This window comes from Octopus bimaculoides, chromosome 16 (assembly GCF_046866305.1).
Source record: "Octopus bimaculoides isolate indiv1 chromosome 16, ASM4686630v1, whole genome shotgun sequence".
NCBI classification, from domain to species: domain Eukaryota; kingdom Metazoa; phylum Mollusca; class Cephalopoda; order Octopoda; family Octopodidae; genus Octopus; species Octopus bimaculoides.
The window spans coordinates 31,111,752-31,138,256 of NC_142943.1; the positions used below are offsets into that span (position 1 = coordinate 31,111,752).

General features: G+C 37.8%; 1 protein-coding gene across 1 annotated transcript in view; it reads left to right on the top strand.

The window, feature by feature from the left end:
• Positions 1 to 5,423: 5,423 nt before the first annotated feature.
• LOC106878471 (DENN domain-containing protein 11) overlaps positions 5,424 to 26,505 on the top strand; it is a 28,342-nt gene continuing 7,260 nt past the window's right edge. Inside the window, exons 1-4 of the mRNA XM_014927688.3 lie at positions 5,424 to 5,764; positions 21,493 to 21,592; positions 23,974 to 24,132; positions 26,120 to 26,321. Coding sequence (XP_014783174.1) covers positions 5,545 to 5,764; positions 21,493 to 21,592; positions 23,974 to 24,132; positions 26,120 to 26,321 — 681 coding nt within the window. The 5' untranslated portion in view covers positions 5,424 to 5,544. The remainder of the gene's footprint in view (positions 5,765 to 21,492; positions 21,593 to 23,973; positions 24,133 to 26,119; positions 26,322 to 26,505) is intronic.

A 26,505-nucleotide genomic window follows, 5' to 3' on the forward strand; every position in this document is an offset into this window, starting at 1 on the left:
AAAAAAATCCTGCTGATTTTCTTTGTGTTAACTTCATCATCTTCAGGTCTCCTTTGGTGAAACATCCAGTCTGCAGTAAATCAAAATAAAATTGATCTACTGACCATGACTTGGTGGAAGTTTGTTCCATTTTATTTTGATATCTGTGCATCTTCTTATTCTTATTTTTCTCTTGAAGGGCAACTTTATCCTTATTGGATGATGGATAATTCACAGCATAACATCAACTTCATTATCACCATCAACATCAATATCTGTTTCTCATACATGTATACTTACAAACACAACATAATCATACTCACACATACAAACAACACACACATATATATACATACACATATATACATACACATACACACATATAAATATACATGCATACATATACATCTGTATATCTATACCTCAGTGTCATTGTTTGTTTCACAGAAAACAAAAAGGAACAAAAAAAATACACATCATTTTTGTGTGTGCTTCAAATATTTACATGATTTTCATCATTACAGCTCGTTATTTCTCATTACTTCTCATTAAACTTTTTTTTTATTTCGTTTTTCTCCTTTGTAAAAAAAAATGAAATGGAAAAAAAAATTCTGTAAAAAAATCTAGTAATGATTAGTATTGTTATTTTTTATTATTATTATTATTATTATCATTATTATTATTATTAATAATAATAATATATATATATAAAAATTTATTTTGTTTAATAATTCTGTCTCTAAGCTTATCCCATTTAGCTAAAACATTTTGTGATAATATGGTTTTCTTGGGGTTTATTTTTTTAATGTGGAAAGCTACTTTTTATGTGATGAGTAAAATTTGTTATTTTTATTGTCTGAAAGGAAAAGAAATGATATCGTCCATTGTTGTTAAGTTTTGTGTGTATGTGTGTGTGTGTGTGTGTTATTTTTTTCCCACATTGCTTTTTGCTATATTAAAAATACAGATGAGGACTTTTCATTCAAGTTTTTTTTATATTTTTTCATTTTTATTATTTACATTTTATTTTTTATTTCGGGTTTGGGAATTTCAATTTGAATAAACTGATATGGTTTTATCAATTGAAATTTTTGAAAATGACTATTCAGGAGGAAAAAAAAATTGGAAATTATTTAATAAAGTTTAAACTTGAATAAAATTCAGTGAAAAAAAAAATATCCTAAAGTTATTTTATCAACCATATATTTTATTAGAAAATTACTATTTGTAAATCTCACAACATGAGATATTCAGCAACAGTACTTTGGAGTAAAGATTGTCTGCCAACATAACATGGCAGTCCTGGCTTAGAAAGAATGTTACTGTAATTTAGCCCCAAGAGACATCATCTCCAGCTGGCTATACGACACGATCTGTGTCCTTATATTTTCAAACAAGGGAATCTAGCACCACCACCCCACTCAGCTCAAAACAATATCTGTGAAATCAAAGGGCGTGAAGCTACCACACGCCTTGACCCTTGCATGGAGCACAGTGACTGCTGCGATGGCCCATATGCATCAGTCTCAGTCTAATATTTGCATTGGTCGTGGTGCAAATATTGACTGAGACCGACATGTACGAGCCGTTGTAGCAGCCACTGTGTGCTGGTCGAGGCAAGCAACCACTGCACCTCCAATTCACTGATGACACTGTACTCATCACTGAAACAACAGAACATGCTGACAGAGCTGAATACTCAGTGCTTAGCAGTGGGGCTTAAAATGAACCATAAGAAAACAAAATATATGTGGAACATGTAGCACAAAGCCAAATAGAGGTGGGAAATAATGAAATCAAGGGGGTAAAGAAGTAACATCAGTGAATATGCACCAATATACGGATGCTGAAATCTCAAAAAGAATAAGGGTAGGATGGAAATCATTTAACTCAATGAAGGATGTGCTCTAAACAAAGTTATTTAATGCCATACATGCCAGACTCTTCAATAGCTCTGTCCTACATGCACTCTTGTATGCAAGTGAGACACAGGCTACCATGTAGAGGATAGAATATTGATTTTCTATGACACAAAAGGCCATGGAAAGAGCCATGTTAGGAATATCATTACAAAAGCACATTAAAAAAGATATAATTCAAGAATGGGGTAGAGTGAACGATGTGATTGCAGAGTACCAAAAATACAAGTTCCATCAGGTTAGACATTTCACTAGGTTCACAGATAACAAGTGGATCTGTGCAGTTGCTGAGTGGTACCTAAGAGATTGGAAAAGGCCACTCATAAGGCCTCCATGATGAAGGGAAGATGATTTAGCCAAGTAATTTGGGTCATGATGGAAAAGAATGGTAACGGCACAATCAAAACAGAATTGGAAATGCATTGTGTCCAGCTGTATATCACAGCATCTGATGGTCTGGACAATACTGTGATATATCTACATATATATATAGTTCAAATTTGCAGGAAACATATTACATTGTGTTTGTGTGTGGAGTATGTGTATATTTGTTACCATGTCTTCATATTCCATTTGAGCTGTTCCATTCTTGTTCCTTTACATATTTACATATGCTATCATAATCATTTAACATCCATATTCCATGTTGGCGTGGGTTAAGTGGTTTGACAGGAGCTGGCAAGCCATTTGAAATATTCAAAGATAGTGAACTCTTGGGTCTCTTTGCAGGACACACTTTCAACTGAAAGCTGTGATATTTGTCTCACTGAGAGCGGTAGTCTCGTTTGTTAATTGTCTACTACACTAATTTCTAACTTGTGAAGATATGAAAAACTGTTGCTTACAGATCAATGAATAGAACATTGATTGAAGATTAAACAAATATCACTGATTCAGATAAATGTTCTACATAACAAGCTGATGATTTCTGATAAAGTAAAATGATTGTTTGCCCCAGCAATTTACCAACTATTTGCTGGCACAGTGGAATTTGTCACTTTACTGCTCTTTATGACATTTTTATATATCTTTGGTAGGTGTGTGCAGCACTCACCTAGCACATACATATACACACACATATTATATATTACATTGTGTATATATATATATCCTTTACTTTTTACTTGTTCCAGTCAATGGCCTGTTGCTATGCTGTGGCTCACCTTGAAGGGGTCAGTCAAACAAATCAACCCAGTATCTAGTTTTTGAGAGCCTGGCATTCATTCTACCAATCACTTTTGCTGAACTGTTAAGTAACAGAGGATGTAAACAAACCAACACTAGTTCTCAAGTGATGGTGGGGGACAAACAAACACAAAGACACACATACATTTGCACATAGAATCAAGGGGACACTTGTGGAGAAATCTATGCCATATATAAATGTATCAAAGAGATGCAAGTTATACATAGCTGAAAGATCGCACATCCTTTTTAGATCCAAGAAGTCCACCAAACTACTTAATTCCAGATCCAAAATTTTTAGCAAATGCAAGCGCATAGACAAGTTTCTTTTCTTGAACTAGAGGACACCACCTGTTCCAGACTTTGGCCTCCTCTCTTTTATATTAATCTGCACCAGATGCATTAATTATGATTTCTTCAGACAAGCAAGACAATCTTGGTTTTCTTACTTTTGTTTTCTTTCTTCCCATACCACTTTTAGCATCAACTTTCTTTGTATTTTCCTTCCCATTTTTTCTCATGTTTTCTCATAGATTAGCATCCTGGTTTTTAAATAGATCTAACAGTATGCTCTGAGCTTGAAAGCTTGTTTGGAGGCACATGGCTTGTTATATAAATCTGTAGAAAACGACCGTGTGAACCAAGGAGATGGTGACGAATGGAACAGGCTCCTTTTAACGCGTCGCACGGTCGACACAAAATATATAATATAACATAAGGGAACTCACATGTGAAATGCAAGGAAAGAGAGTGACACAACCGTTAAAGATATATATAGAAGAGTAAGTTTATTTAGAGTAGTCAACTGTGTCTGCGTAAATGTGGCATAATAATAATAACACTATATATGACAGGCCATTGTGTGAACAAGAGTGTGTATACATAAATATGTGTATGTGTGTGAATGAGAAATACAGAGCATGAAAAAGAGTCTGTAACCTGGACAATAAGTGTCCTGAACACAAAAATAAGAAAGTACCAATTCATAGTTGAGTTACACAGTAGATAGAATGTCTGTACATAAGAGATTGTGGCCGAATAGCAAAGTTGAAGTGTCACATGTCGTGAGAAGAAGTTGAGGCTACGATGCTGCGACCGGTTACTTGAATACAGAAGATTCTCGCAGGTTGTTCTGGCTGTTATTTTCATGGTGGAAACAATCCACACAAACAGTGTTGAGAGGAACCGCGGTTACTGGCTTGTGTAAGTAGTGGCATCGTGTTGGCGCTGGCGATGAGACTGTAGTAAATAGTTGAACGGTGGTGTTGATGTCGTTGCTGGAAACTGTTGCTGGGTGGTCAACGACCAGACCTCAGAGAGGTCTGAAATCGTGACAAACTGGCGTGGATAAAGCATGCTATTTATAGGTAAAAAGGGGCTCCAGGAACATCAATTAACAGCGACACTTTAGTCTTCCGCTAAATAAAATTATACAACAAACCAGATTAATACATCATGGAGAATGCTGTCTGTAGAAAATCATACATAGTTGGCTTTTCAACTCAGTTGAACTTGGTTACATGTGCTTCAACAGGAACAAAAATAATATGACATAGCCTCTCTGAAAACAACTCTCTCCTCTCCATTAAAATGAGAAACATCTTGCTGTCTTTTGACAAAACGAGGTTCAGGCTGGTATCTAGAATTTACCACAATGCGATTGGATACGAGCTCTGTATCCCCACGTAAAGCTAGACCAATCCAAATGCTGAACTCAACCAAGTATTTCAACATCATATGACTGGTTGCATGTCCAATCATTAGAGACTTAGGTGTAGAACCATTTTTGGATTACTTAAGTCTAAACATGCAATTATGAAATTAGTCTTGCTACAGGTCTTTCCAGTATAGTATAGTCTTCTGATGCCAGCTTTGATTAAGATTAATCAACAAATGTTTTTACATATGGAAAAGGGTATTCAGAGAATTTTGGACAGTAATAGCGTCTCTAACAATGAGAATAATTATAATTAATTGCTATGCTGATGAGATGCAATAAGATTAGAACATCTGCACCTGGCTCATTGCCTACAAAAATTAGATTTTCTCTTAAGCAAATAAATTAATTTTGTGTAATTAATTCGTAATTTCTTTAAATAATCCACAACTATTTCAATACATAAACCCTTAACTTGTTGCATGAATACGTGTGTATAACTTCCCTCCTCTTTCTTTCTTTCTCTCTCTCTCCCTTTTTTTTCTCTCTCATTCTCTCTATTTCTCTGTGCAACTTCCTCTTCAGCATATCTCCCTACCCATAGCTCTGCATTACCAGAAGGAGAGAGAGAAAGAGAGATGATAGACGAAGGAGAAGATGGATGGGGAAGGTGGAGTAGCAGTAGAGAGTAAGGGAGATGATCAAAGGTGTAGTGGTGGTGGTGGCGGGAGGTTGTTATTGAAAAGGAGGCCGCTTACGTTATCGTCAGAGCGAAGCAGTACTCGATCGTCTGACTGCCAAGAAATGGCTGAAGATGAGGATAAAACACCATTATTGAAGGGTGCAGGGACATATGCTATTGATGATCCTCGTGATAAGATTAGATATTTATATGAAAGTGGTAATTTAGGCTATGTCAATGGCAACGACAATAGAATCAGCGCCAATAGGAGTCCACTGCCATCGTCATTGGCAGCTGACAAGATTGTTACCATCTTTGTGGTTACTTTTGATACGCGATCAGGTAAGTTGTGTTCATAACTATAGCCATACTGTATCGTACGATGCGTAATATATACAAACATACGCACATTATACCTCTCTCTTTATCTATCTATCTATCTATCTATCTATCTATCTATCCATCTATCTATCCATATATCTATACATACATACATACATACATGCATGCATACATACATGCTATATCGTTCTAAATGGACTTGACATTCTCGTACATAATTGTCTCGTAAATATAACTTACATACGTGTTTCATCATATTTCATTCATTATGCAATAATATACGCCCTCTTTACATACCATTCTATATTACTTCTATACACCATCTTATATATGCCTGACATATTATTCATACAACAGCTGTTGTACTACCTATCTTTCTATCTATATACGTACACACCATACAGCAAATCTGCTTGTATACATATACACTCACATTCATCATGCACACACGCATACCACAATTAGAGTCACGTACATTCCTGACATACTATAGACATTGTACAACGACATACAATGATATACACATCTACTCTATTTATTTATTTTATTTATGTTGTTGAAAAATATCATACACACACCTGTTGTACTATACACCTCGTTACAGCACAATGTAGAGTAATACTAATCTCAGAAGACAGCGCAGGAGTGGCTGTGTGGTAAGTAGATTGCTTACCAACCACATGGTTCCGGGTTCAGTCCCACTGCGTGGCATCTTGGGCTACTATAGCCTCGGGCCGACCAAAGCCTTGTGAGTGGATTTGGTAGACGGAAACTGAAAGAAGCCCGTCGCATGTATGTATATATATATATATATATATATATATATATATATATATATATATATAAAATGACAAATTAAATTTAAATGTTGAAGTGAATCTAACGGATTTTGTGTTATTTTAAATGGCTTATAAACACCTTCCACGCTGCAATTGTTTTCGTTCCAGCACACGATCTCAGATCAGGTCACTTGCTATGCAAGTGCATCTCCGTAATATATATATATATATATATATATATATATTTGTGTTGTATATGTTTGTGTGTCTGTGTTTGTCCCCCCCCCCCAACATCGCTTGACAACCGATGCTGGTGTGTTTATGTCCCCGTCACTTAGCGGTTCAGCAAAAGAGACCGATAGAATAAGTACTAGGCTTACAAAGACTAAGTCCCGGGGTCGATTTGCTCGACTAAAGGCGGTGCTCCAGCATGGCCGCAGTCAAATGACTGAAACAAATAAAAGAGTAAAGAGTACCAGGGCCGTCTTACCAGCGTTATAGGCTCCCGAGCAAATCAATACACTTGGCCCCACAGTATATATTTATTGACACCAGACCACAGTAATACATAGATCAGAACTGGGATCTCAGACCCGTGAGGCCCCTTTGGCCTCCTCAAGTGTGCCCATGCCTTAAGACAACACAGCACCGTACTTCTACAAACAATAATATGCACGCACTTGGTATACTATAAACATACGTGCCAGACATACTACATAAATACACACACTAGACATACTATATACCAGTGCATACAAAAATATACACACCCTTGGTATACTAATAACATTGTCATGTACAAACCAGTTACTGTAGCGTAGAGTGGTATGATGTACTACCAACACCATACCGCCCTACACACATTAATATATACACGCACCTTTTATATCATAGTGCCTGTTGATCGCAGTTCTTGGCAGAACAGGCATGATTTGAACTTACAACGCATAAATACCATAAAGCATCCTATTACTCCAACAGTCCTGCCATACCAAGAGATACAATAGCAACATACACCTGCTGTTACACTTTAAACTCTATGCACCGCATATACAGTAATCTGCACACCAGGCATGCTATACAACGATATACACACACCTGCTCATATACTATAGACTATTCAGTGCAAAATACTGTAATATGCACAGCTTACATACCAGAATACAAGATATACATACAGTAATCAACATACACGTCATACTATATACACTTGTTATATATATACACCATTTTCTTTTATAATCTTTTTTTGGTGGGTGGTCTGTGCCCATAGCCTTCACAAACCCTCAAAGAACAATAAGGTCAATGTGAGCATATATACTCAGGGAGGGAGGACTGGATGTAGAGGTTAGTAGAGGATTTGGGTTGGTGGAGGACACTATATGGGCGAGGAGAAGAGAAGAGGTGAATGAATCAGGAGAACCTGAGTGAAAATGACTCAAGACCTGCTAGCTTAGAGGAACAGAGGCTACTGTAGTAGCAGTAGAGAAAGCAGAGAGAGGAGACAGTATGTCTGAGGGAGCAGTACTGTATTGTTGATCTTGGATATGTGTGTGGGAGTAGTAGCAATATTTAGTGTGTGGAATCAGTACTGTACTGGGAGGGCCTCTAAGACGTATTTATGTGTATGTGTGTGTGTGTGTGGTAAAACCCATCCCAAATATAGCAGCTGTTTTCCATTATTGGTTGAAACTAGAATATATGTGCATATGTGTAACAGTACTATCTCAGATGTAGGAGCGGTATTCTATTGTGTGTCTAGTATGTCTATGTATGTACCAGTTATGTGATATGAGCAGTTGCCCCATCTTGCTGGAACCATGTGTGAGGTCTTCTTTGAACAGCCTTCACATTCCCCAGACTTGACTAGTCTGGAATTTTTCTTGTGGGGATACCTGAAAGAGAGGGTTTACGTCAACAAACCAGAGACCCTGGTGCAACTGAAGGAGAACATCAACAGAGAAATCAGAGAAGTGGTGTCTGAAACTCTTGAGGACGTTATGGTGCAAGTTTTGGAAAGAGCATGGATGTGCAAAGCTGAAAATGGCTGCCATTTAGGCAATGTCATTTGTCATATGTGATGTAGTGGTATTGCAAAATTTAACTTGTGCATATTAATTTCCATTATGTCCTTTATATTGTATCAAAATTTCATGCATTTATTTGTAAAGTTAAGGAAGTTATTGAAAACTGAAACCCATCAGAGACTTTTGGGACACCGTGTATATACTTTTAAGGTTGACAAACTGTCACCATAACAATATATATGGCAGGACAATGGATTGACAGAATCATTAGAGGATTGGAAAAATACTTTATTGTATTCCTTCCTACTCTTAATGTTTTTAGTTCAAATTGCACTCAGATCAACTTTCATCCTTTTGGAATGGGGGTTGATAAGTAAAAGTATAAGTCAAGTACTGGGGTTGAGGTATCGACTAACCTCCACCCCTCAAAACTGTTGGCCTGCTGCTTAAATTAGAAACAACATTTTGAATTCTGTTTCTTACAAATGCTTTATTATAGACGACATTGTCTTCTAACACTAAAAGATAAAGTCTGAAATGTTGCTACAAATTAAATGTTTTAGCAACAAAAACAAAACTTTCCATATATTTGACTAACAGGCAAAGCTATGAAAGTTTGCATTTTGCAGGTAATAGAGAGGGTACAATGAACTATTGTTATCTACAGTTTAGCATCCTCTCCCTACTGACTTCGTTTCCTCATAACTTTCTTAATAATGCTTATTTTTAATGACATTTTTTAGAGATACATTTTCAAATATGTAAATTACAATTATGCTGCTGAAGCTAAAAAACTGATTTTAATTCAGAAAGAAAAGAAGTCTATATTATTTTTAATCATTGAATAATTGGTTTAATTATATTATTTAATGGTATGATTCCAAGTCAGTGTCCTTGATACCAAGTCATAACTAGTTTCCTTAGATATCAAGGTTTTTTTAACAATCCTTGCTGTTCCTAATAGAATGCAATTCTTGTGGTTACATTGATCTCAACAAGGTAACTACCAAGTCTATCTATCTATCTGTCTATCTATCTGTCTATCTATCTGTCTATCTATCTGTCTATCTATCTGTCTATCTATCTGTCTGTCTATCTATCTATCTATCTATCTATCTATCTATCTATCTATCTGTCTATCTATCTATCTGTCTATCTATCTATCTATCTATCTATCTATCTATCTATCTATCTATCTATCTATCTGTCTGTCTGTCTGTCTGTCTGTCTGTCTATCTATCTCCATATTAAAAGATAGAAATTGATTCATCTCTTGAAGATCAGATTTATTGCTAATTAATTCATCATCATCATGATCATATAGCAGTGGTGATGATGATGATGTATCTATAAGTGGAGAGTGGGTAAGTGTACTTGGAGCTAGGCACTTGCTTTTGGAAACAGCCCAGGCACAGCAGAAGTGGTGAACTTCCTATCTCTGCAATACCATCAAACACAACAAGAAAGGTCAGCCACGTAATAATGATTTCAAATTTTGGCACAAGGCCAGCAATTTTGGGGGAAGAAGGTAAGTTGATTACATTGATCCTAGTACTCAACTGATACTTATTTTATCAACCTCGAAAGGATGAAAGGCAAAGTCAACCTCGGCAGAATTTGATCTCAGGACGTGAAGATGGATGAAATACCGCTAAGCATTTTGCCTGGCATGCTAACAATTCTGTCAGCTCACCACTTTTACTCAACCATATAATAATACCTTTACATTCTACTAAAGAAATAATACTGGGGAAAATAAATTTTTGTATCTTTTTTCTTTGCTAAATTCACTCATAGTTTATATATTCAGAATGATTGTAATCAGGAGAAAGAGGTCATGCTAAAAAAACAAACAAGGAAAACAGAGAATATCCTGTTCAGAATAGATAATTATTAGTTTGAAAATATCAAATAGCAATTAATTGACGACCAAGTCATGAACATATTATTGTTATTATTATCATCATCATTATTATTATTATTATTATTATTTGGTGGCGGCAGTGTTGTTGGTGCAACTTAGATGAATTAGCAAAAATATATAAAGCGAAGTCATCATCATCATTATTTAACGTTTGTCGGCCATGTTTGGAATATAGATATTGGGAAGAATCAATAAATTATCAAACTTTAATGCTACAATAATATCTGTCTGATTTATCAATATATAAAGCTAAATCATCAGTTTAACTTTTACTTTATTCAGCCATTGGACTACAGCTAGGCTGGGGCATAGCCTTGAAGGATTTAATCAAACAAATTGACTCCATTGCTTTATTTTTAAGTCTGGTACTTATTCTTTTGGTTTCTTTTACTGAACCGCTAGTTACTGGGATGTAATCAAACAAATACTGGTTGTCATATGGGGATGGGGGATAAACAAAAACTACATAGACACTCCACCACATATATGATAGGCTTCTACTTAGTTTCCATCTACCAAGTTCACTCACAAGGTATTGCTTGGCCCTGGGCTCTAGTAGAAGACACTTGCCCCAAGTATGTAGTACATATTACCATTTTGATTTGCTTAATATGTATTATGCGCTTACATTTGATGCCTCACTTCTGATCTAATGTATCCATTCTGTATTTAATATGATAACGTGTGATATGTGGGAGATTTGGCTGTTATTCATAGTAGCTTGAATGTTCATATAGAGGCTTCCAGTATTGTTTGTTAGTATCACTGTTGATGTGCCTTAGGTATTTTAAACCTGGTGGAGTTCAACCCTCTGTAGGTCTGATCATAGCTAATTTCTTCTGGAGAGAAAAGGAAACAGAAAGAAAGTAAAATAAAAGAGAGAGGGCGGGGGGAATTGACTTTAATACTGGACTGGTACTTTATTTTGCTGATCTCAAAAAGATGAAAAACAAAACTGATCTTGGTGGATTTGAATTCAGAGAAGGAGGAACTGTCTCTCATCCCTTCTTTGATATTTTATAATGTGGTGGAGATGAATGAAGTTTTGCTAATAAAATTGTCTGGCAGTGTGTGTAGTGAGGTGTATGGGTTGGTGTGTAGTAGCTTCATAATCTAAAAACCACTCTACATTATGTCACTGTGAAGTACCACTGAACAATAGAGAACAGTTACAATGATGCTTTTGTTTTTGGGGTTTTTTTCAAAACAGGAAGCAGACTTCTGAAGAATGTCAGAAGCACTTGTTCTGGAAACAATTTACTTCAGAAAAGAAGTGAAGCTGAAAGCGGCTTTCTCTTTGGGTTTGCAATAGAATTTAAAACCTGAATTCTGGTTTATTAAAATAGGATATTCTTTTATTCTTTATGTCATTGGACCGTGGTCATGCTGTGGTACTGTCGTTAAGTATTTTAATCAATTATATTGCCTCCTGCATCAGTATTTCAGTACTTGTTTTTTTTTTTTTAATGACTCATAAGAGAGACAAACAGCAAATTTGACCTTAGTGTAAAGGAATATAACTTGGATGAAAGTGATCTGATAAAGGGAAGCAGTTGTGAAGCTTTCTGTGTTTATGATCATGCCCCAGTGCTTGTACAACTTTATGGTCAGCTACACATCAATAAGCATTTGACTGGTAGAAAGTTCAAAGACCAGCTGAAGATCACTTGGAAGAAGTGTCACGTATATATTTCTGGAGTGGAAGACATTGCTATGTGCTGTTCAATCTGGCAGCCTTTTTGTTGGAGGAAGGTTGAAAATATTATAGTTGTAGATTTTAATCACTCTCTGGCTGTCAAATAGAAAGCTTTGGAAGTACTCATCACCTCAGAAGATGGGATGGATGACAAATGATCCTTTTAAAGTTTGATACTCTATGATGCTGCTGCTGCTGAAAACATTGGATCCAAAATGAAAATGAAGATTTATTTAGTAAGAATTCCAGTACAGTTGGCAGGCTCCTCAATAGTATTACAGTGTAAGGCTGGACAGTTCCTCATCATGCTCTCTAAAAAGCAGTGGTGAGCTCTTTGAAATGATTCTTAATCCACCCTTTATACCCTGGAAAATGAATGGTGAGTGTTTATGATCAAGAAAAGCTCAAGAAATTCAGATGCATACAGACAACCATAACATCCATAATATCTGTAACACAGTAACAGCAATCTGTGGTATCATTCAAATCATCAGATGGCACATCACTGCTAAGAGACCAATCAACAGTTGTGGCGTGCCGAGGAGAATAATATAGCTTGCTCTGAAACTAGTTTAAATCAGTGCATCCTGCAGTCTTGCAGGAATTTTGTGAAATGTCCACCAACTACTGTTGATGGCTTATTGACCTTTACTGAAGTTAGTAATGCCATGAGAATATTAACAAACAGGAAATCTGGACGAGACAACTCTAGTTGAGAACTTGGAGAGTGGTTACTATTGTATGAGTGGTTTATCATTACAATACAGATGTGTGGAATCAAGTGTATGCACTTCAGCATTAAAACGATGTTAACACTGTCGTCGTATACAAAAACAAGAGACACATTTCCAGGAGGAATATGACACTTCTATCCAAAAAAGCCAAATAATATTATAGATTATAGAAGGGAGAGAGAGAGAGAGAGAGATTAAACAGTGCATCAGTGAACCAGTGGTTGTAGTGTGTTGGTGAGGGAATCTTTGTCAGTTTGATGGCCTTTTGGGATGGGGCATGATCTCGGAAGTAGTGTGTGTAACAGCATCCTCATCCTAAATGTATCAAAATGAGTTACACTTAAGCTTTAGCTTTTGTATTTTACTTGTTTCAGTTATTGGACTGTGGCCATGCTAGAGCATCACCTTAAAGAGTGTAGGCAAACAAATTGATTCCAGTACTTATTTTTTTTAAAGTCTGGTACTTATTTTATCCTTTTACCCAACTACTAAGTTATGAGGATATAAACAAACCAACTCTAGTTGTCAAGTGGTGGTTGGGAACAAACACGAAGACATGCATATGCACACATGCATAAACACAGTGGGTTTCTTCAGCCTCTGTCTATCAAATTCATTCACAAAGTTTATTTTGTTCTAGGACTATAGTAGAAGACACTTGTTCAAGGTGTCACACAGTGAGACTGAATCTGGAACCATGTGGTTGGAAAGCAAACTTTTGACCACACAGCCATACATATGGAAGTTTAAAATTAATCTGGGTAGAAATATTTTCAAGCCTTGAAGAGGAAGCTTAGTCATCAGGATTCTTGCCACAACGCTTTATCCTACATTGTATCAGTTCATCTAGCTGCAGGAAATAGGTACCAGATTTTATATATATATATATATATATATATATATATATATATAATAATATTAGGGACAAAATCCAAAATTACAGGTAAAAACTCAATTAAAATCAATTTATAAAAAATTAAAATTAAATTGAGCTTTATAGATAAAATATATATAAAATATATAGTTACATGACACTGCTTCCCCCTTTCCCAGGCTACAGGCCCACACCCCCAACACCCATACTGTTAGGATTGGCACTCTCAACGTCGGCACGCTGAAAGGTAAATCTGGTGAAATTGTTGAGATGCTTGAACGGAGACGCGTAGATATGTGCTGCATCCAGGAAGTAAGATGGAGAGGAGGTTCTGCGAGGTTCCTCACAGGCAAAGAACACAGGTACAAGATTTTCTGGGCAGGGAACACTGACGGGGTCGGGGGCGTAGGAATACTTCTAGCGGAGAAATGGGTGGATAAGGTAATCAAGGTCGTTAGAGTAAGTGACAGAGTACTTAAGATTAGACTAGTGCTTCATCATAGATTAGCTACTGTCATCTCAGCCTATGCACCTCAACCGGGGCTACCAGATGGTCTGAAAGACCAATTCTATGACACCCTCTTGCAAACTACCTCGTCGATGAGTGACAGGGACCTTCTCTTTGTGGCTGGAGACTTCAATGGTCATGTCGGACGTCGTGCTGGAGGCTTTCATGGCATACATGGAGGCTATGGCTTCGGTTCCCGCAACGAGGAAGGAACCAGACTGCTGGAGTTCTGTGATGCAACCGATCTTATGGTCTGCAATACCAAGTTCAGGAAACCTGCCAGTCACCTAGTCACCTACCGCTCCGGCAGATACTCTAGCCAAATCGACTACATCCTTGCCAGAAATAGGGAAAGAGGGCGGCTTATAAATGCCAAAACCTACCCTGGCGAAGAATGTACCCCACAACATAGATTAGTAGTTAGCGACTTTGGGATCAAAGCAAAATGGGTGCCCAGAATTAGACCGGCTTGGAGGAGAAGGGTGTGGAAGCTTAAAGACCCTGCAAATGGACAGAGACTTAGAGACAAGTTACTTGAAGCATTTAACGAAATAGAAGGGGATATAGCATCATACAACGTGGAAGACAATTGGAGATTTCTGCGGGACAACCTGTTGAAAGCCACCGACCAGATTTGTGGGTGGTGTAAGGTCCCCTCCCGACCCAGAGTAATGTGGTGGTGGAACAAGGAGGTAGACAGGGCTATTAGACAAAAGAAACAGGCTTGGAAGAACGGTGGTAGCAGGGAATTGTACCAATGTGCCAGAAGGGAGGCTAGGCGACAGGTTTATTTAGCCAGAGGGGAAGCAGATAAGAAAAGATTTGCCAATGTTCTGCACCGTGAGGACCAAAGACTCGAGGTATTTCGTGTTGCAAGACAGTGTAGGAGAGAGAATAGTGATGTTGTAGGAGAGAAATGTGTTCGCATGGATGATGGTACGCTTGCACTAAATGAGGTTGCAAAGAAAGAGGTCTGGAGATGCCACTACGATAGATTGCTTAATAAAGAGAATGAATGGGAGGAAGAGAGCCTGCCGTATGTCGACCCAATAGAGGGACCAGCTATCCGAGTTGATAGTACCAGGGTAGATAAAGCAATTAAGAGTATGAAGACCGGGAAAGCCCCCGGCCCATCAGGAATCACTGCAGAGATGCTCAAAATATCTGGCAGTGTTGGCTATAGCCTAGTCACCCGTATTACGAACCAGGTGATACACGAAGGAGTCATACCCAATGACTGGTGTAGCAGCATCATAGTCAACTGCTACAAAGGTAAAGGTGACGCTTTAGATACAAATAATTACAGAGGCATCAAGCTGTTAGATCAGGTTATGAAAGTTACAGAGAGGGTCATAGCCCAACTAATTAGGGAGCGAATCAATTTAGATGAGATGCAGTTTGGGTTCGTGCCAGGTAAAAGCACCACTGATGCCTTATTTCTAGTGAGACAGCTGCAGGAGAAATACCTAGCTAAGGATAAACCTCTGTACCTGGCTTTCGTTGACATGGAGAAAGCCTTTGACAGGGTCCCCCGATCCCTTATCTGGTGGTCAATGAGGAAACTTGGGATAGAAGAATGGTTAGTGAGAGCTGTGCGAGCCATGTACAGAGATGCTGCCAGTAAGGTGAGGGTGGGAAATGAGTACAGCAATGAATTCCGGGTAGAGGTAGGGGTCCACCAAGGTTTCGTCCTCAGCCCCCTCTTATTTATCATAGTCCTCCAGGCAATCACAGAGGAGTTCAAGACAGGTTGCCCCTGGGAGCTCCTCTATGCTGATGACCTTGCCCTAATTGCGGAGTCACTATCAGAACTAGAGGAGAAGTTTCAGGTGTGGAAGCAAGGTCTAGAATTGAAGGACCTTAGAGTCAACCTAGCTAAAACCAAAATCCTAATAAGTAGGAAGGTAGATAAAACACAAACCCCTTCAGGTAGATGGCCCTGCTCAGTATGTAGAAAAGGAGTAGGTAGTAACTCTATAAGATGTACCCGGTGCAAGCTATGGACACATAAGAGGTGCAGCAACATCAAAGGCAGGTTAACTAGCAAGTTAGTTTTTGTTTGTGGCAGATGTTCAGGTGCAATAAAGACTGTAAACAAACAGGAAACAACTTCTATCTCATTCCAGGGTGAAAAACTAGAGGTAGTTGATAGCTTCCGCTATCTGGGCGACCAAGTTAGTAGTGGGGGTGGGTGCGCTGAAAGTGTAGCTGCTAGAATAAGAATAGCCTGGGCAAAGTTTAGAGAGCTCTTACCCCTGCTGGCGACAAAGGGACTCTCACTCAGAATAAAAGGCAGACTGTATGACGCATGCGTACGAACAGCCATGCTACATGGCAGTGAAACATGGGCTGTAACTGCTGAGGACATACGTAAGCTCGCAAGGAATGAAGCCAGTATGCTCCGTTGGATGTGTAATGTCAATGTGAATACCCGTCAGAGTGTAAGTATCTTGAGAGAAAAGCTGAACATTAGAAGCATCAGTTGTGGTGTGCAAGAGAGACGATTGCGCTGGTATGGACATGTGGTGAGAATGGATGAGGATAGCTGTGTGAAAAAGTGCCACACCCTAACAGTTGAGGGAACCCGTGGAAGAGGTAGGCCCAGGAAGACCTGGGCTGAGGTGGTGAGGCAAGACCTTCGTACATTGGGCCTCACTGAGGCGATGACTACTGACCGAGACCTTTGGAAATGTGCTGTGCGTGAGAAGACCCGGCAAGCCAAGTAAGATCGTTGCCAGTGCCCCTGGACTGGCTCTTGTGCGGGTGGCACATGAGATGCACCATTTTGAGCATGGCTGTTGCCAGTACCGCCTGACTGGCTCCCGTAGGATTTTTGAGTGAGATCGTTGCCAGTGCCCCTGGACTGGCTTGTGCGGGTGGCACATAAAAGACACCATTTCGAGTGTGGCCGTTTTCGTGCGGGTGACACGTAAAAGCACCCACTATACTCTCTGAGTGGTTGGCGTTAGGAAGGGCATCCAGCTGTAGAAACTCTGCCAAATTAGATTGGAGCCTGGTGTTGCCATCCGGTTTCACCAGTCCTCAGTCAAATCGTCCAACCCATGCTAGCATGGAAAGCGGACGTTAAACGATGATGATGATGATGATGATAGTTTTAGGGAAAATAACCAAGTTTCAAGAACTCATCGATGAAAATCCACTATCACATATAGAAAAATTTATAATTAAAAGTACAATAAATGAGTATAATATAAAGTAAAGTAAATATCATAAGATAAATATAATAAATATAATATATAATATATTACTTGTGCTAAATATAAAATCCTGATTAAATTACGTACCCAAACTATCCTCACTAATTTAACACAGCCAACCAAAAAAAAAAAAAAAAACTATTTGCATTGTTTTATACATTGATAATATGGTGTGGGGGAAATAAATATAATACATATATATATATATATATATATATATATATATATATATATCTGTGGCTGGATGACCTTCCTAATGCCAACCACTTTACAAAGTCGAGTACTTAACCGGTACTTTATTTTATTGACCCTGGAGGCATGTCAGGCAAAGTTGACCTCAGCAGGACTTGAACTCAGAATTGTAAATGGATGCAATCTAAATACTACAATATGCTATCTTGTTCCTTGCACTTCTGATTCTTCCAATTCACAACTATTACTTGTGCTAAATATAAAATCCTGATTAAATTACGTACCCAAACTATCTTCACTAATTTAACACAGCCAACCAAAAAAAAAAGAAAAAAACTATTTGCATTGTTTTATACATTGATAATATGGTGTGGGGGAAATAAATTTTCATCATTTCATTCATAACAATAAAGTGCATTGCATTGTAAATATAATCGTTTACAAAATATTGAATCACGTGCAGAAATGAAGAATCGGCTGGTTCTACCTAAATACAATGTCTGTTAGAAAAGCTTTTGTTATTTAATCAACAATTCTGTGTTTGCCAAATGTGTAATGTGGGGTGGTAGTGTTGGAGAAACAGATATGGTGGTGGTTTCTTTCTTTATCTTTTTTTTTTGTTTTTCTTTTTTTTTTTCAATCTTCAATATCTTCTTCATTCTTTAAGGTTGTTGTTTGTTGTTGTTTCTGCAAATGAATTCTTAGACCCAGCTAAATATAACTGACATCTGAGGAAGATATATTTATAAAACAGACAACTGAAATAATGTTAACAGGCATTGTTACCAGAAAGATCGTACAAGTGATGAATCCAAAGGCACAGTCTTCAGTGACGAACAAATAATGCTAATCAATAGATATAATAAAGTATATAATATAAACAAAGAACTAGCTAAATATAGCCAAACTGTTGAAGTGTAAAAGAAATTCTATAATGTATTTTTATTATTCTTGATAGCACTGGTAACAGGAGAATGCCTGTCTGTCTGTCTCTGTCACTCTCACTCTCTCTCTCTCTCTCTCTCTCTCTCTCTCTCTCTCTGGTGGGTTATCCAATATCTTATTGATTTTGTCACACACGCACACACATAATAAAAAATACATGTGTGTATGCATATATCTAAATATGGGAGGGTCTCATATTTAATTTAAAGACTTTAAAATTTTCTATAATGTTCAGATGGTGCTTTTTATGTGCCACCAGCACAGGAGCCAGTCAAGCGGCCCTGGCATTGATCATGTTTGGATAGTGCTTTTTACATGCCACTGGCATGGGAGCCAGTCAGGAGGCATTGGCCTCAACAACGTTTGGATGGTGCTTTTTATGTGCCACTGGCACAGGAGCCAGTCAGGCAGACCTGGCATCGACTCCCAGATAAGGGAATGGGGGACCCTGTCAAAGGTTTTCTCCAAGTCAATAAAAGCCAAGTACAGAGGTTTATCTTTGGCTAGATAGTTACCTTACCAGAAATATAGCATCAGTGGTGCTTCTGCTTGGCACAAAATCTAAATGCATCTCATTTAGGCTAACTCTCTCCCTAATTAGTTGGGCTATGACCCTCTCTGTAACTTTCATCACCTGATCCAACAATTTGATACCCCTGTAGTTATTCCTGTCTAAAGCATCACCTTTACCTTTGTAGCAGTTGACTATGGTGCTGCTACATCAGTCATTGGGTATGACTCTTTCATGAACTACCTGATTTACGATGCAGGTGACAAGACTATAACCCACGCCACCCGATATTTTGAGCATCTCAGTGGTGATTCCTGGTGGGCCAGGTGCTTTCTTTGTCTTCATATCCTTAATTGCTTTATCTACCAGGGTACTGTCAATTCAGGTCGCTGGTCCCTCAATTGGGTCAACCTGTAGCAGACTCTCTTCCTCCCACTCATTCTCCACATTCAGCAGTCTTTCATAATGGCATCTCCAAGCCTCTTACTTTGCAGAATCATTAAACACAAGGGCACCATCATCCATGCAGACACATTTCTCTCCTATGACATCACGGTTTTCTCTCACACACTTTTCTGCTACTCCCTTGGCTATATATACCTGTCTCCTAGCTTCCCTTTTGGCTATCTGATACAGTACCCTGCTACCTCCACTCTTCCAGGCTTGTTTCTTAGCTCTAATGGCTCTGTCTACAGTATTGTTCCGCCACCATGTTACCTTAGGTCTGGAAGAGATTTTGCACCAGCCACAGACCAAATCTGTAGCACTCAGCAAGCTGTCTTGCAGGAATTCCCAGCTGCCTTCTATGTCACAGGACTGTAGCTCCTCCCTCTCATCAAATTTCTTGGTAAGGATATCCTTAAATTTCTGACCATGTGAAAGGATTTAGGGATACCCTTACTGAGAAATTTGATGAGAGGGCTACAGTCCTATCCACAAAAGATATAAGCATCAACAAACCAATAAATTGATCCAGTAATGGATTGTAGATATCTGGAATAACTTAGTCAAAAGTTTGTACCATATTCTTCACTTTTTTTTTTATTCAGTTTTCATCCTAGAAACATTATACTGTATATATGATACAGTAAGGATATATTTTAAGTTTGCTATTAAATATCAAATAGGCCCTGGTTTAGAAATGTATTAATTTGAATCTGCTAAATACAATTTTGTCCTTAACATAGTTTATTTTATATTTTAAGTGTATACTTAGACTCTCTTCACAAAACCATAAAATCCAGAAATTCAGAACACTTCTGGTCCTAAGCTTGCTAGATATTTGTTCCAGGACTGTAATATGTATGTGTGTGTTTGGGTTTGTATGTGTCTGTGTAAACATATCTAACCAACCACATGTGTATATGCAAATACAGTAGAGGGTGTAGTATTGACAATGGTAGTCTTTTAAGTGATGACAATAGTGGTGATGTTGATATAAGATTTCATCAATGATGACTGAGATTTCTCGGGGGGGTGGGGGGGGTGGCAGGGAAGAAACAGGATATTAAAAAAAAGAGTAAAAACAAACAAATGCAATAAATAATAGATTAATGTATTTACTTATTGTATTTCTTTACTCATACAAAATTTAGCCATCATTCCAATGCTAATATTTCTTCTGTTTTTTCCTTCTGAAAGTTCAGTAGTTTTAGAGAAATGATAGTCTCTTTGTAATGTGCAACTAAGACCTCTTTTTGATGATGGTTATTTGTTGAACTCCAGTAACTGAAAAGCTGTATTTGCAGTTATAGCTGTGTAGTTAAGAGATTTATTTCCTAATCACATAATATTAGGTTCAGTCCCACTGCATAATACCTTGAGCAAATATCTTCTATAACTCCAAACCATCCCAAAACCTCGTGAATGGATTTGAAATTGGGTTTGTAGTCATGATCAACTTTGGAACCGTGTAGGCAGAAGTGCGCTTGCATTGTGTGAATATCAGCTAATGTTCTTAATGAGCATCATGCAACCTCTGATTTGTCAAATCATGTCAAACCATCCACACATAACAATTTCAGAAAAGTCTGTTCCCTCTTCTCTACAACTTAGTGAACTGGGGGCTATGTAGAATTAATCGTATTGTAATAATACAGGGATTTTGATTAATATGTATATATATATTGTATTTATTCATTAACTAGGAAATTTCAAATAGCATTGATGTGGCAGTAGGAATACAGAATTTTTAGTCCAAAGACCCAACAAAATTTGACTATGGTGGTGCCGATGACAAATTTCTTGTTTTTATTTATGTATTTGTTTGTTTAACTTTTTTTTTTTAGTGTTTTGGAATATATTTTTTCACTTCTTGTAGGTAACATGATTGAATGGTGTCTTCCTGAAGAAAGCGATTTAGATGGTGTTGAATTTAAGGCTATGGCCAGTGGATCCCATACTTTAATGAGAGATTTTGTGTAAGTGTTAAACTTCATTCTTCCTCTGTCTTGTTGTAATCTGTTCTTTCAGTGTTGGCATACAGTCTTCACTTCTTAAATAATAAATTAGCACCAGTAACGCTTAAAGATTAATTCTGAGATGGACAGGCATCCAGTGCAGTGTAGAATCTTGTACTTTCAGCCAAATGTCTTGAAGAGTTTAGTCAAACAAATAACCCCTAGTACTTATTTTCAAAGTCTAATTCTTATTCTGTTGGTCTCTTTTGCTGAACTGCTAAGTTATGGAGTCATAAACAAATCAACATCAGTTGTCAAGCAATGGTGGGGAGGGGACAAAGACAAACACACCCTCACACACATATACAAATTCACTCACAAGACATTGATTGGTTGGTCTGGAGATATAGTAGAAGATAATTGCTGAAGATGCCATGCATTGGGACTGAACCCAAAACCACATGGCTGCAAAGTAGGCTTCTTAACCACATAGCCATGCCTGCGCCTAATATCTCTGGATTATTCTTTATTTAACATAGGATGAAAGCAAATATATGTGTGAGTGTGTGTGTGTATTCAGTAAAGCATTACTAAAGCGTTACTATATTGGACAATGTAGTACCTGTTATAAAAAGAAGATAGTATGGTCACAGATGGATTACCTTTCACTATAGGTCTGTTGTTTTAGGCCTGAATTAAGGCTAAACAACAAATAATTGCATACCTCAAGATATCATGCACAGATGCCAGTCTGTCACAAATGGTAATTCCAAAAAACCTGTTACCTATTTTGTACAGCTAAGTGAACTGAGGCATGTAGAATCAATGTGCTGTGTAAATGTACAATGTTTCATTATTATGTGTTGCCTATAGATTTTTTACTCTCTTCCATTACAAATTTTGTGTTATACAAGCCAATGTTAAAGCTATTTATTTAAAACACTGGTTGATATTTTATAAAATAACTTCTCGTCTATTTTTATCCAAAAGCAAATATATAGGAGATCAAACACATATATTTTTTAAAAATTCATTTGATTTTTTTGCCCAGCATTTTATTGTAAGCTACACTGGTGACTATAGACCCTTTTTCCAGGTAAATGTCCAGTATAGACTCTTTTCTATCCCAAAAAATGGTGAGCATCACCTTTTCTGCAGAAAGTTGAGTCTTGAATTTCTTTCTTCCACTCATACATACTTCTATGTGGTAGAGCACTGTCCTTGTATTGTACTGAAAGCCTGCAATAAATTTTAACCCCTGACACATCTCCAGATGAGAAATCAGATCACTGATCTATTCTTCCTTGGTGCACCCTGACAGTGGAGTGATTAAGGTCAAACCTCAGTTACACAACCTCAAAAGTACCACCTTTTAGTACATGAGTGCTGAAGGCAGTGGGAGCCAGCCTAAAGAAACTCTCAGCAAAAATGCGAATAATTTTTGACTTACCTTCAAATTTATGATTATGTAGTGTCAGTATGACTGATATATTTAATGTAAATATGGCATTGGTTGTATGACAGATGTAGTTGTAGTTGTAATTGTATGATATTTACTTAACTATACTCTCTTTTTCTCTCTCATTCCACTTCTTTCTTGTGCCATGCCTACAAGCAGCAGTGATCATGGACCTATGTGCCAAAGGCTGATGATTTGTGATTTTTCTTGGGAAAGATTTTCATTACCTTCTACTTGTTTATTTACAATTTATTCTGCTAGTCTCCTGCTTTCTCAAGCTTACCCTCGAACCCACTAAACACAGGGCCTATTAACCCTTAAGCAGGAAAATAGTTTATGTGACATCAGAATATGTTTACACATTGTTGGGCCTGGGTGTTACATACCTTGAGAACCAGTCCTCATCCAAGTCCTGTATGCCTTAGCAACAGGACCATCTTCTGGGACCCTTGGCACATACTACCGTTTTGGGTGAGAGTGAATCTGGGAGTTGTCATCAACATCATCATCTAACGTTCGTTTTTCATGCTGGCATGGGTTGGATGGCTTGACAGGGGCCACACCAGATTCCATAGTCTGTTTTGACTTGATTTCTACAACTGGATGCCAACCACCTTGCGGAGTGTATTTGGTACTTTTTACTTGACACCAATCACCAGTGCTTTTTACATGGCACCAGCACCAGTGCTTTTTACATGACATCTGTACCTGCACCAATGCATATGTGGCACCTTAACAATGACTAAGGAGTAACTCTATACCATTCAAAACTCCTGAACTCTTGAGGTAGAGCCTCAACACTGGATGCAGTTTAATGTCTTGCTCAGGACAACTTGACTACACACTTCACTACCACCAGCCAAAAATCGAAGTCTCATGCCTATAGTCAGAAATGATCATTATCTTTATTGTTGTTGTTAATGTAATTATTCTTTCTTTACAGGTACTTTAGGAAAGATTCCCTTTATGGCCTGGCATGTTTTGAGAACATGCCAGTAGAAAGTGAGATTGAACGTGGTGCCAGAATGAAATCAGTAGGAATTCTATCTCCCACCTATACTTCCCTCTACAGACACATGCAGTTCCTTGAATCCCAAGTGCGGTAAGTCCTGTTTTATTTTGTTTTTTGTTTTATATTGAAAAGTAAACAAGATTTATAGGGGCATAAATACAATTCAGCACTTCCACTCGGTGCCAAAATAGGATATGCCAGAAATGAGCTTGCACGCATCCAGGGCAAGTGCAGCAGAACGGAGGACAAGGTGACCCACACTACACGCTTCCTAACCTCTCAACTCCTTTAACCTCTCAACTCCTTTAACCTCTCAACTCCTTTAACCTCTCAACTCCTTTAACCTTTCAACTCCTTTAACCTCTCAACTCCTAGTACAAGGCTTCCTCTCTTAATACTACATCCCCACACATTTGAGAAGGTCTTGTCTTGCAAGTCACTTGTGCTGGTACCATGTAAAAAACACCCAGTACACTCTGGGAAATGTGGTTGGTGTTAAGAGCATCCAGATGTAGTTCTGAGGCTTGACAGTTCCTGTCAACCCATTCAACTTATGTCGGTATGGAATACAAATGTTAAATGCCGACAATGACGTTGACAATGATGATGATGATCAATGGTGTCATAAGATGGATGCAATATTGGAACTGCTTGCTGATAGTTCATGAGTCCATATATGTAGCAGGCATTTCAGTATGTTCCGAGACAAAACCCTGTACACTTGGGAATAGATCAGTCCCCTATCCAGGGAAGAGATTCAGTTGTCTCTCATTTGTCCTTCAGTACTTAGCAGAGACATTTACTTACATATTTAATAATTTTGTTGTTTATAATAAAACAGATTATTTCAAATAAATGTTTGTTTCATTTTGTTTACTATAATCTTGATATGCTTATTTACTTCATTATTATTGTTATTATCATTATTTTGTTGAATGATATTTTCTATAAATTCTCATTATACTTTTTGGAATGGCCTCAATTATCCTCTGGCTTTTCTTCAAGTATTGTTGCAACAGTTTCTTTGCCATTGGCTGATTGATAAAAAAAAAAGAATTGATGTAAATAGCATCTAACAAAGTTAATGTGTGTGTTTATATATTGCCCTTTTTGTTGTGATAACTTGCTGATATGGCAGGGTCTCTCCTTGCTAGTTCATGTGAGGGCACTTCCTGCTGATCCATGATAGTCTCTTTTTGTCTGTTCATGTTAAGTTTTCTTTTTGCTAGTTCTAATTATGTATGGTCTCTGCCCCTGGTCCATGTTAGGGGTTCTGCTTGCCAGTTCATATTAGAGTCTCTCCCTGCTAGTTAATGTGAGGGCTTCTCTGATGGGTCATGTTAGGTTCTCTGTTTGATAGTCTATATTAAGATCTCTACACAGTGGTTCATGGTAAGGTCTCTCCCTGTTTCTATTTGATGGGAGTCTTCTCATGTTGTTTACATGATGGGGATCTCTCCCTGTTAGTACATGATAGGAGTTCTCCATGTTGGTATGTGATAGTCTCTTCCTTTTAGTCCATGATACAATCCCTCTCCTTTGGTACATGATGGGGTCTCTTTCTGTTGATACATAATGGTGAGGATCTTTCCATATTTGCACATGATGGGATCTTGAAATGGCCCTTCCTTGTTGGTATATGACACAAGGTATCTCTGTTGAGTCAGGATTGAGTTCTTGATTTTGTTCATGCTAAAGACTTTTAACTCTCACTGGCACAGCCCACCTCGCTATAATTAATTGCATGAGGGGGTACAGATACATCATTATGGAATAGGAAGTAATTCTTTAAATTTCTTTTTTGGAACAAGGCTAAGACACATATCTACCTACCTATCTGTCTGTCTATCTCATACATACATACATACATACACACGCACATACATCTCATAAGTATCAAAAGGTGGATGTAATAAGTTAAAGCACTTGAGGATGGTGCCCCAACATGGCCACAATCTGAAACCAGTAAAAAACTGATAAAAGAATACTCAAAAGAACCACTTATGTTTTGATCGTTGTTTCCCCTGTTAATTAATAAATCACCAACTTTAAATTGTCTATTTTATCCCAATTCCAGGCATCAGCTTCAAACGCCAGGCAAATATGATCAACTGCAAGCTTTTTACAACGATAAGAAAGGTGTACTTCCTTCTCGAAATGAAAATTCCAGTGGCGCTATTGTTTCTGATCTGGAGGTGTGTTCAATGTCACCAGCTCCTCAGCAACCCTGGTCAACAACCTCATCTACACCCAGTCGAGAATTCTTGCCTGAAATGAAGGTCAGTCCATTGAATACACTGCTCCAATCTGTTTTACTCGTGCAACTTGTTTTAAATTTCTACATTTATTGACTCAGTCATAACTGCATGGTTGAGAAGCTTGATTTGCAACCATGTTGTTTCAGGTTCAATCCTACTGCATGGCATCTTGAGCAAGTGTTTTTATTATAGCTCCTGGCTGACC